The following is a 12,025-nucleotide window of genomic DNA, read 5'->3' as shown; positions in this document are numbered from 1 at the left end:
ACGAAATAAGTCAAGAACATAAAACACATGCTTGTCTTAAATCCCGAAAGATTCAAACCTGGCATTGAGTGGTCGTCTGCATGGCACTGAGTCTCGGATGCAGGTCCCGGATGCGGCGTCTGCCAGCTCCACAATGACAAATGGCCTTTCCTCCAGCGTGACAACGCGCAGGTGCTGGGCATCATCAGGTGGTTTAAGGAATGGCCCGTAGCGGGACCAGGCTGGGTACCGAAGCCTCAGCACGCCGTTCTCCCACCAGCCTACCTGGGGGCACAGAATAAAGACAAACATTAAAGAGAGGTGGAGCACACAAACACAGGCATTTCTATCGCAAGCCATTGTTGTATCGCAGATTCCGCCTTTGTAAAATCTGGCAAAGTATAGTAGAAAAAGTGAATGCACTTTGTATTTGACCTAAAACCTATTATTTGTATGAGTAATACTTGTCACATCTTCCAATTATGTGTATAATGTAGTAAGTAATGTAATGCAGATTCTACAGTGAGGACATTACCCCCTCCCGAAAGAGAGAATATGTGACTATTGGTAATTCCAAGTTGTCTCATTTAAGATTCCTTCCAAGACAAAATTCAAGAATCATCTGGTTTTATTCAAGTTATTATGATTGTGCTCTTGAAAAAAAAGAAAGAGCTTTACACACACACACACACACACACACACACACACACACACACACACACGCAAACACACACACACACACATACACACACACAAGGCACAGATACAGATGATGTTGGTTATTTAAAAACCAAATACGCTAAAGAACAATTATTCGGTTTATGCTTTACGTTTAATTTTATTATTGATAACGACTCGATTATTGGACTACAACCACTTTCATGTTCATGAGTATGCACGCTTCACTGTAACTATCACATATTATAAAAATTCAATTTAAGAAAGCTCCAAAATAAATTTATATAAAAAGATATTTTTTTTAAAGTATAATGTTCATACTTGGATTGACTCATAAAAGGTAATCACTCTCAATCATCACCTATAACCCACTACACGTGTGCGCCAGTGTCTGAATCTGCTCTCTTTCTAATTCTCTTCATATTTTGCTAAGGTCAGGACTTTTCAAAGGCATCATTTTGGCCCTGTAGGTGAAGCCCCTACACACACACGCTTCCAAGAGGAAGTGATGTAAACGGTGGACACAACATCAAGAAAACACAAAACTCCATGTGGACAACGTTTGAAAAAGAGAGTCTGGTGTTGGCTTTCACTTGTGCTGCCATGTATGATGCTGCAGGTTAAGGCTGGACTCAACGACCAACTTCTCAGTCAGCTAACACTCATACGATTTTGTCATCTCATCTATCGACAGATCTGCAAAACTGAGTTCCTCCACAATGTCACAGATCACACAAAAGCAGCAGTTTAAATCTTGTGTTTCTCAGAGATGTTTTATTTGTTTTATAATAATAATAAAAAATATCATCACCAAATACATTTAGTTAGTCACAGAGAGGGTACATACACCACATTGACACCGACAACAGTATACAGTCTGATACAAATGCCCTGCAATAAACATTTTATTAGGCTTAATTGTGTCCTCCCTTCCATGACAAATACATCAATAGTAGAATACTGTATCACCAAAAGTACTATAGAAATGAATGAACATCTCTCTGACGGTCTCAATAAACACTGAATGTAATAAACTTAATAGTCTGAATCTACTGCAGGACTATGGTGCCAGTGTAAATTATAGTGTACAGGTATTATTCACGTTATGGTGCCCACTTGCTCTTTTTTAGAACACCAGGACCTAAATATGCATCGATATGTGGGTTGAGAGCAATTACCTGAAATGTTTCCAGGGTGCACTGCTTGATGGGATTACAGTGGTTATCAAGATTTGTTTGTACCAGTCATTTACTTTAGAGACAAATCAGACATTGCCATGTAATTACATATAATGGCTTTGGGTTGGATGAAAGCGAGTAACTCTCCAAGGTATGCCTTCACAAACAAGGGGATTTATTGAGGCAGCTGTGAGCTGTTGAAAAACCTGAAACCAAATCTTAATGTGACACTCTGGTCAAAAAGCATTTTACACACTGAAATAGCACATGTGTAGAGACTCATGCCTACAGATGACATTTTACTTCAAATCTGTTCGGGGACTACGTTGACAGTCCACATTGAACTGTGTCCACTTGACCCGAAAACGTCTGTCAAGTATCCTTTTGGCTGTATCATTGTTTTCCTCTTCTTTTTGCATTGTTTATAAGTTCTCTGGAGGTGTTGGATGCTGGATCTTGACATATTCAGACTTTTGAGAGTAAAGTGAGCCCGAACCACACCCAAGAAGTTCAGTCTTTTAGTTTTTTTTGGGTTGTGAATCTTCCTTTTGTAACATCATCACCTGACACATGTTGTCATAATCACCTGATAAAAGTATTGTCAAGTGCCACAGAGGCAACGTACACAGAAGAAAGTGTACACACATACTGTACACTCATGCACATACATAGAGAAACCCATATGGACATCAAGTCACAGACACACACACACACACACACACACATGGATACATATATACATAAAATGCGCATCAGAATGTGAGTGCTTTAGCAGGCCAATAGAGTAATGCAAAGTGTGACAGCTCCGATCAGCCTGCCTGTCTGTGTAAAGCCAGTATAAAGGCAGGGAGAAGAGAAGGAGGGGGCAACAATGACAGTATTTCGACTGCACTTCGAATGCAACTCTGCAACAGACATTCAATCAAAACACACTCAGCGAACACAGGCAGCAAACAGAGAGGGCTTACAGGAGAACACACTACTCTCTATCAGACAAATACCCAGAAAAATGCACCACTTCAGACTGCTCAAATGGATGGAATATTTTGAGACAGAGAAAGTATTGTGGTTTTGAACAAAAGTTTGAGGGCCGGGAACCACTTTTAACAAAAAAACTATCCTTCAGCAGACATGATTGGCGTTAATGTATGTTCATTAAATTACGGTAATATCCTGGAACATCTAGCGCTGTGTGCTGTATCCGTAGCTGAAACAAACCACGCTAATGCTGTAGAACCTACAGTACTCGTCTGCAGTGTTTCAGTAAACTAAGCTTGGTGCTCCCAGGCTCTAGGTAATGGTGCAGTCATTGTAAAGAGAACATTAAATATTCAGGGAGAGCCAACAGCGTGGATGTGCATAATAGGCAGATACAGGCGTCTTATCCTCATTGTGTGCGTGCGTGCAATAGTGCAAAAAGGGTTTATGCAAGAAGGGTGTAAGCACATGTGTGTAAGCATACAGTACGTGTCCTCATTTGTGCACACACACACATACACACACGTGTGAGTTCTAAGCATGTGTGTGTGTGTTTGTGTGTGTGTGTGTGTGGGGGCGGGTTTCGTACCGTGGGTTTGCACAGAGTCGAAGGACCAGTGCAGGAGCTTCTAATTGAAAGGGATTTGAGATATATGGCAGGAGTCAGCATGTTACGACACGCTGAGACTGGACTCTGGTGGGCTGTTAAAACCAGCAGGAGGCTGAGAACCACCAATGTGTATTCATGCTTGTGTGTGTGTGTGTGTGTGTGTGTGTGTGTGTGTGTGTGTGTGTGCGTGAGCGCGTGTAAGCTTGTGTGTGTGCATCAGTATTTGTATTAGTGCAGTGTTTGTGATTATGTGCTGTTGCAGAGTGTATGTTCTGAGAGTACTGCGTGTCTTTATGCATGTACAGTGTCGTGTCGACGCGCTGGTGTGCGGTTGAGGAAATGAGCATCGCTCTCTCTCCTCTGACACTGACAAGGGTAAGATCCCGGCGTATTAAAGGGAAAACATCTCCAACAGGTGACAAGGCTTCGTATTAAGGATTTCTGAACAAACCTCAGCTTAATAGAATATGCATGACACGCCAGGGGTACTGGTGCTTTAGACGCGCATGCAGTTATGTCGACAAGACACTCAAACTCAAACAAAACAATGGTGGGTATGTAACCATATGGTAATGACACCCAGACATCTTCATCACTATACACATCCTTGTTTCATTTTTTGATAAGAAAAACTGAAAATTTACACTTACGTTTGACCAGGAAGGTATTGCTTCACAACCAGCATACATCTTTAACGCCACATATGGGTATGTCATAGTCTATTAAGTCCGACGATAAAACATGTGAACCTATCCTTTAATCTTGTTTTATTTATTAACTGATCTATTACAATTTCCCAGAGGCCTTGTTGATTCTTGTTTTGTCAAACCAACAATCCCCCGATATTCAATTTGCAAATCCTCACAAGCGAGACAGAATGTGCATTAGAATTATGTCAATTGTTTCTGCACTATAAATGTGTGTGTGTGTGTGTGTGTGTGTGTGTGTGTGTGTGTGTGTGTGTGTGTGTGTATATGTGTGAGAGAGAATGTGTTTTGGTGTTGTGTAAGAGTGCTTTATCCATGAAATATCAGAGCTAGAGAGAGATAGCAGAAACTGGACAGGCTCAGTGGGAGCACACAAAGCACGGTCAAACAGTCAGCAGCCAATCTCTCTCCTCTGCCTCGGGCACCGACAGCCATAGTGAACTTTACATGAACATGAACCCATGTGACCTGACTGTTCTCATTGTCAGGTTTATATTCTCATTTCAGATGCCAACGCAGCACGGATCTGCTCCTCTAGTTCACGGAGAGAGATTAAGACTCAAGAACCAATCTGCACAAAACCTGCTCTGGGCTCAATTGCGAGTCTTCTTTGTCTTTGCAGTTGTTCACAGAGGACAAAATAACAGTTTCTCATGAATCCCATGATTCAAACAGCTTGAGGAGACAACAAAATAGTAATCGATCGAGCGTATCACGTGATTCAACAGAAAGCGTGCCCCTTTATCTGCTTAAATGAGACTCAGAGCACATGATTAGACATAGAGATCTAATGTCATGTACTTACATCTTCCCATCCACGTCCAGGTGTCCAGGAAATGACATCAAGGAAGGGGTTGGACAGGTAACCGTCACCATTGAAGGAATAGTCTCGACCACCAAGTGTGATGTTGCCGAAATACCTGTATGGCAATAGAAAAATGACAGAAAACACGCAATATTAGTAAATTAACTAATTGTTTTGGGGAAATGAAGAGAAAATAGAAATCACAAGACGGTTTTTGATGCAACACTGAGCCTTCCCACTTGAAACTAAATCACAGCACCTCTATGGTGACAGCAAGGGCTTGTCTGTTCATCAAATCTACAAACAAATGATCAGGCACACAGAATTGTCAGGATCTTTGAAGTGAAACAACTGCTGCTCTCTGCGTCGCCTGTGAGCTTCATAGTTTGTCTGATAATCACACAGGACAGACGTTCTGATTGCCTCCTCATGTCATCTTGCTGCCTTCAAAACACAAATCCTGAAAGCTTTTTTTTACTTGATAGAAAGCCTCATATGGAGAGCAGCTTGTAGTTACAGACAGTGAACAGCAGGTAGCACTGCAAAAAATAAAATAAAAAGAACTTGCGTCTCTGATGTTGGACATAATTTAGAAACAAAGAAGAAAGAGTCTATTAATCATTTCCATTTAATTGCCACAGTGTTTGTTCTGTGCTTCATTGACAAAAAAAAACCTGTAAAAAAACTCATTAATCACATGTTTGGCTTATCACACTGACCAAACTTCTCTATACAATATCTTGCAAATGTGCATGTGGAGCAAGGGTGAATGGCGTTAAAAATGAATGAGGATGATAAGCCAGAACCACTTGGGCTACCTGTTAGAGTGCGCTGCTGCCTGTTTGCACAGCCTACAAGAAATACTCATTAATATACATGAGACATGGTCCACTTGATACAGACGCGAGGGTAATTTTGCCAACTCACAACTACATTCAACAACAACATCTATTTTGCATGGATGATAGCCAGCTCCAAATTCAGATATCCCCTCTGTGCATTCTCCATGACACTGAATCTACCGACTCCACACCTTCCAGCTCATTCTGGCGCTGAACCAACTCGATTCATAGAATACACCTGATGCTGTCTCAATTTATTTTGTCCAAAGCCTGTTAACTGCCTTGTACACCCCCCATCCATTCATGTATCTGCCTTCCCTCCTCACATTCTCCATTTAGAGCTTTCCTCTTATCTCCCTCTCACCTCATCCTGCCCCGCAGTCTCTGGGTCTGATTAGCATCCGTCATGCAGTTGGTGACAAAGTTCGGCCCGCCCGTAGTTCCGTAATCCTTGCGCATGGCCACTGCCCCGTGAGTCAGCACAGACACTCCACGAGCAATCCTCCTGCGAGGTTCATCCCTCCAGCCCTGGGGCCGAACGGCAAACACAGCCCGAGGCAGGCTCTCCATGCTCAAACCTGAGAGAGCCGGCCCCACAGCGAACCACATGTGCGAGGCTCCGGCCTGACCGGCGGCCCAGGCGGCTCGGAAGACCAGCTCGGCCTCCTCCTGGGAGCAGTACAGCAAACGTACCTGGAGGATAGCAGGAAGGCAGGGAGGGAATAGGGACGGGGGAAGACACACACACACATACACGCTAGTGAGATAAGGAGGGGACAGGGGAGACGTGGAGAGAGACAGAGGGTGGGAGAATCAAGGGGGAAAAGATAGAGCTGGAGCAGAGGTGCACCTGAACGGGAGGGGAAGAGGTTGGATAGAATAGGCCATATCAAGAAAAAACAAGAGTGCCGGCGGAGGTAAGAGGAGAGATAGCTGTAAACTGATGTGATAAGGTTCATGGGAGTTGGACGTATGATTCAGGGAGAGAAGCAGACACACCGGAAAGAGGAAAGACAGCATGGTCGCATGTGATGAATGCTAACCAGGAGTTGCAGGATGCAATGGGGGGTCAGTGCCTAATGAGCTTGGGCCTGATGAAACAAGATAAAGTTATGAATAATGAAAACAGGAGTAAAACAAGAAAGGGAAAATGAAGCAACTGTAAGTGGGTGAGTGGAGCGATAGAGAGGTACAGGCGTGGGGGAAGCCAGGCAGGAGGAGGGAGTGTGTGTGTGTGTGTGTGTGTGTTTGAGGGGGGGGGGGGGCAGTTAAAGACCAAACACACCTGAGGGAAAACAAAGGGGGAAGAGGTTAAACACTGACATGTGTTATTAAAAGCAGGGTGGAGAAAAGAGCTGAAGACAACATGGTGGGTGATGCGGGTAGAGGGAAGTAATCAAAGGTGGGAAAACAGAAAAGTCACTCCTTGGAGAACGGAAAGGAGGAGGGGGGATGGTGAAGGAAAGCAAAGGATGACATATTTTGGTAAAATCCGGGCCTGGAGAGATATTTGCAAAAATACAGTGGAAGGGGGGGATTGATGGAGTGTGGCTGGGGAGAAAGAAAGAAGAAAACATTAAAGAGAGTGAAAGGCAACGTTGAAAGACAGCAGTGACAGTGGAGGAGCTCTCAGCTGAAAGTGCTGAGGTAAGGAGGGACAGGAGGGAGGTGGAAATTGACCAAAGAGGGTTTTAAGGTTAGAGCAGAGCAGAAAGACCGAATGGGTGGGTGAGGGGGTGAGGAGTGAGGGGGGGGGGGGGGGGGGTTAAATACTGACAAATACATAAGAAGAAGGAAATAGAGTATTAAAAAAAAAAAAAATCTCACAGTGACAAAAAGCCTAAAAGTGAATCAAAGGACAAAAAAGGAAGAAAACTCATTGATAGAAGGGTGTGTGTGTGTGTGTGTGTGTGTGTGTGTGTGTGTGTGTGTGTGTGTGTGTGTGTGTGTGTGTGTGTGTGTATGTGTGTGTGTGTGTGTGTGTGTGTGTGTGTGTGTGTGTGTGTGTGTGTGTGTGTGTGTGTGTGTGTGTGTGTGTGTGGAGGGGGGGTCAGAGAAACAGACTGAAAGCACATTTTGAGAACTGCGCCTTCATTGAATTTTGAACTGTAATGGCTTGGCAAAACAATCCTGCCTGTATGCCAATAAACCTCCAGTGAATTAGGCAGGGAATGAGAGTGACAGAGGGAGTAGAGGAAGGAGGGAAGAAGGGAGAAAGAAGGCGACAGACTAAATTAGGGAGGGAAGGAGAGAATCAGAGTTATAAACAGGCACACACAATATCTAAAGATGGGAAATGGAGAAAGAGAGGAGCATACACAGAGAGAGAGAGAGAGAGAGAGAGAGAGAGAGAGAGAGAGAGAGAGAGAGAGAGAGAGAGAGAGAGAGAGAGAGAGAGAGAGCAGAATAAATACTGGCAAAGCAGAAGCTGGAAGAGGAATGGAACAACAGACAGTGAGAGATTTGAGTAGAAATTGACCCAGAGACCTGCATCAAGCCATTTACAATGTAGAGGACATTACCATATATGTGTGCGAGATAGAGAGAGAGAGAGAGAGAGAGAGAGAGAGAGAGAGAGAGAGAGAGAGAGAGAGAGAGAGAGAGAGAGAGAGAGAGAGAGAGAGAGAGCGCATGTAATGCAAACATACACAGCATCACTTAGCAATCACAAGCATTTATTAGCCCTGCAGTTGTAAAAAGCTGAAAGAAGGGGGTTTGTTGTGAAAAGTAAGAGAGGGTTAAAAAGCAAGCACTGCGTACAGGCAACCTGCTGCAGGCAGTATGTTATATTAACAGTGACACTAGCAGAGTGGAGTCTAAGGAATCCAATACAGACCCACACACTTACAGACACAAACACACAGTCACGCACACACTCGCAGAGCTGCAGTGGCCATGCTGGGATATTAGCGATGACATTGAAACCCAGACTCAACTGAGCCAACAGAGGGTCTGCGGCCGGGTACACATGCAGCAAGAGGGACGGACTGAAGGAATGAAAGATAGCCATACAGAGGTGGAGGTGAACAGGAAGGCAGCAAAGGAGAGTGAGCCTGTCTCCAGGCAAAGAAACACACGAGGGAATGTGTGTGTGTGTGTGTGTGTGTGTGTGTGTGTGTGTGTGTGTGTGTGTGTGTGTGTGTGTGTGTGTGTGTGTGTGTGTGTGTGTGTAGGTGTGTGTGTGTGCATGTATGTGTGTGTGGGGTACATAAGAGTAAGAACACACAGAGTGAAAAATTGAAGAGGAGGATCAAGGGGCCAAAGAGGAGATTTAAGGGAGGATGATGGACGGGTATAAAGTAAGTGTGGAGTTAAAAAAAAAAAAAAGGAGTACGGGAAGCTGAAAGAAGTAAGGAAAGGAAGGGAAGACCGACCAAGGCATTGGGGTAGTAGAGGGAGCAGGCATGAAGGAATGAAACACACTGGAGGTAAGCCAAAACCACGAGTCATCCTGGTCATCAATGAAACAATGTGAATTTGTAATAGTGTATATAGAGAGAGACCTTAGCTCCATTTAACGGAAGGGTGCAGCCCTGAATATTTCAATGAAGAGCTGGAACAAGCTGATGCTAAATATTACACTGTGTTGCATTGTGGGTGATTCTGACAGACAGTTTGGAACAAGATGTTTCTTTTCCAACTTTAAAGCCACGTTTAGGAGGAAACTGCATGTTAAGTGGTTCATTCTTCAGCACATTGCACATACGTCTTCGTAGACTGACTCGTGGTTTGTGTTGTACCGTTGAACTCTTTATGCCTTGGCAGATGGGAGGGGAAGAGAAGAACAGGGGGATAGAGGAGAGAGGGGAGAGAGAGATGTGGAGGGACAGAGGGAGAGACGAAGAAGGAAGGAAAAAGCTCGGAAGCCACCTGTCGGAAAGGGGGCCCCCAATGAGATTTGCAGCACTTCCTCCCCTTTCCTCCCCCCTTTCCCCCCTCCCTCCCCCCTGTCTCACCTGCGCCTCGTTCTCCTTCAGCAGCCTGCGCGTGCGTGCCCCCGCGGGGTCGTCGGTCACGTTCAGGATCACCACACTCTTCTTCTCCCAGCCGATGAACGAGCCGTCGGTCAGGCCCTCCACCACAGACAGGAAATCCTGGTAGCCATGGTGCCGTGTGCACACCACGGAAAAGGATGTCCAATCGTACTCCTCCAGCACCTCAAAGATGACCTCTAATTGGAGGGCAGTAGAGGAGCTGAACTGGAGAAAGATGGAACCTGATTCCTGATTTGGGAAAGAGAGCAGCACATTTGGTTTAAAATCGCACGGGAAAAATTCATCCTCTGCAGTTGTACTGTTTCTAAAATGCAGCTGCAATGCAACTAGTAAGTAACAGACAGTATTTTTCACTGCAAGGAACTACAACTCTCTGGACTCCTCCATCTTTATGCACAACATGGAAGCATCACGGGGCTTGAAGTTTTTATGGAGCAGCAGCAGTCGTGCAGCCGCGGGGCTAAAACAGCTAGGATTGTTGCACAAATTCTCCTCTGACGTTCAGAAGGGAGTGTTTCTAAAAAGTCTGTTCAGGGGATGGGAGGGAGTGAGGACTAGGCGAGGGTACATCTTCAAAGGAAGTTCATCAAAGTGCTACAATTTAATTCCTCAAGAGTAAATAGTTAAAACTGTTATTTGGAAGAAACAAATGCTAAGCTTTTTGTCTCCTTTTTCCCCCCATTTGGTGGTAAAAAAAAAGCATGTGACATTAGTTTCTCTGGTGCACAGACACAAATACAGTACAGTACACACACACACACACACACACACACACACACACACACTCATACACACACCCATGTCTGCTCATTGCCTCTCTCCCAGGAACATCAGAGGCAGAGCGACAGCCCCAGTTGGTGCCATTTACAGATCAAACACTGCAGAGTTTCAGCAGATCAGCGACCCTGACCTTCAACTTCCCCTCCGTCCCACCGGCACTTGCCCAAACCTTTTCTTCACAGAGAGGATGCGCGACATTATGACATTGTAAGTTGTGATAGCAATATAAGCAGCGCTCCTTTTATACTTCGATCATAGAGCTGTCATTCCAGACTGTTCACTATACAGCACGCACCTAATTAACATTGGTCCAGCCCTCACATTTGGAGCTACAGAATCACACTACTGGGTCATCTGCCCTCTTGTATTCCTCGGATTCTCCCCTCTTTCAGTCCCCTCTCCCCCTCCCCTGCTACCCCACCCCTCTCACCACACACACACACACACAGACACACACACATACACACACACACACGCTGCAAAACACTTGCTCTTTCTCTCCCACCCCCATCCCAACCTCCCTCCTCCTACCTGTGGCATCCTCCCCAGCCCCGCTCCCCCTCCTACAGCCACTATGGGCAGTCCTGTTTGCGCAGAGACAAACTCCAGCATTGGGGCCAATGGACCCCAGGCCGTGCGAGGGGGCCTCTCCTCTTCATAAACCAGACCCTGCAGGGGCCGCGCCGCCAGCAGCTCACACAGCTGGGACAGCACCGTCTTAGGACTACTGTCATTCACCTGGGAGATGATAGAAGCCACAAAGACAGAGGGGGATGAAGACAGGGAGAGAAGAAGAGTTGACTAACCAGGGAAGCGTGTCATAAGTTTGTGTTATTCACATGGAACGTGTCTGTAGCATGCATGACATGTCTGGCTAGCAATACAAACTGTGGTCAAAGAGCAGAGCCAGACGCCCGCTCATTCAGCATGGCCAACACAACGGCAGCAGTGTGTTGCTCATTCAGCTCAAATAATGGGAGTGAGTATGAATAATGGATGGTCATTGTTATTCCCTTCCTTCAAGTAAGGCTGGATGAGCATTAGGTGGAGGAGACAGTATCCAACCTGTAGCCAGATGACGTTAGCAGAGCCCCACTGGGTGACCACGCTCTCCCCCAGGGAGCCGTATACCCGGCCGAAGCCGGGGTAGAGCACCCTTCCCCCGGGCCCCGCCACCGCTGCCTCGGCCTGCACCGTAGCACCGGCGTGGATCACGGCGATGTTGAAGTTCATCATGGCGCCTGCATCACGTTCCCGCGGACTGGGCCGGAGCAGGAGGTGGGGGGAACAGTCCACCAGACCTGCCCACTCTGCCAGGACCAATAGGAGAGAGAGAGTAGGTATGGCGACCATGGCAACCTGCCGAGGGGGGGAGGCAGCTATATATCGCACTAAGAGAGGGTGCCTGAAAGAAAGAGAGACAGCAAAGAGTAGAAAAAGAAGTTGAAGAAAAAGCGATTTAGTTTGACTTTG

At 45.7% G+C, this 12,025-nt stretch overlaps 1 protein-coding gene across 6 annotated transcripts in view; it reads right to left on the bottom strand.

Annotated features, from left to right (window-relative positions):
• The window catches only part of LOC137780748 (glutamate receptor ionotropic, NMDA 2D), a 93,639-nt gene that overhangs the window by 15,740 nt on the left and 65,874 nt on the right, over window positions 1-12,025 (bottom strand). For 5 of the 6 annotated variants that reach the window (XM_068568943.1, XM_068568944.1, XM_068568945.1 and 2 more), the window contains 6 exons: window positions 11,618-11,957; window positions 11,084-11,290; window positions 9,734-10,000; window positions 6,142-6,470; window positions 4,936-5,050; window positions 59-264 (listed from right to left, as the gene is read on the bottom strand). In XM_068568943.1, the coding sequence (XP_068425044.1) occupies window positions 59-264; window positions 4,936-5,050; window positions 6,142-6,470; window positions 9,734-10,000; window positions 11,084-11,290; window positions 11,618-11,905 (1,412 nt within the window). In that variant the 5' untranslated portion in view covers window positions 11,906-11,957. The remainder of the gene's footprint in view (window positions 1-58; window positions 265-4,935; window positions 5,051-6,141; window positions 6,471-9,733; window positions 10,001-11,083; window positions 11,291-11,617; window positions 11,958-12,025) is intronic. The other variant, XM_068568947.1, reaches the window with a different exon arrangement.

Source organism: Clinocottus analis, unplaced genomic scaffold, assembly GCF_023055335.1.
Source record: "Clinocottus analis isolate CAN_PGR_092001 unplaced genomic scaffold, fCliAna1.0.p SCAF_9, whole genome shotgun sequence".
NCBI lineage: Eukaryota > Metazoa > Chordata > Actinopteri > Perciformes > Cottidae > Clinocottus > Clinocottus analis.
This window is presented reverse-complemented; position numbering and strand designations above follow the sequence as displayed.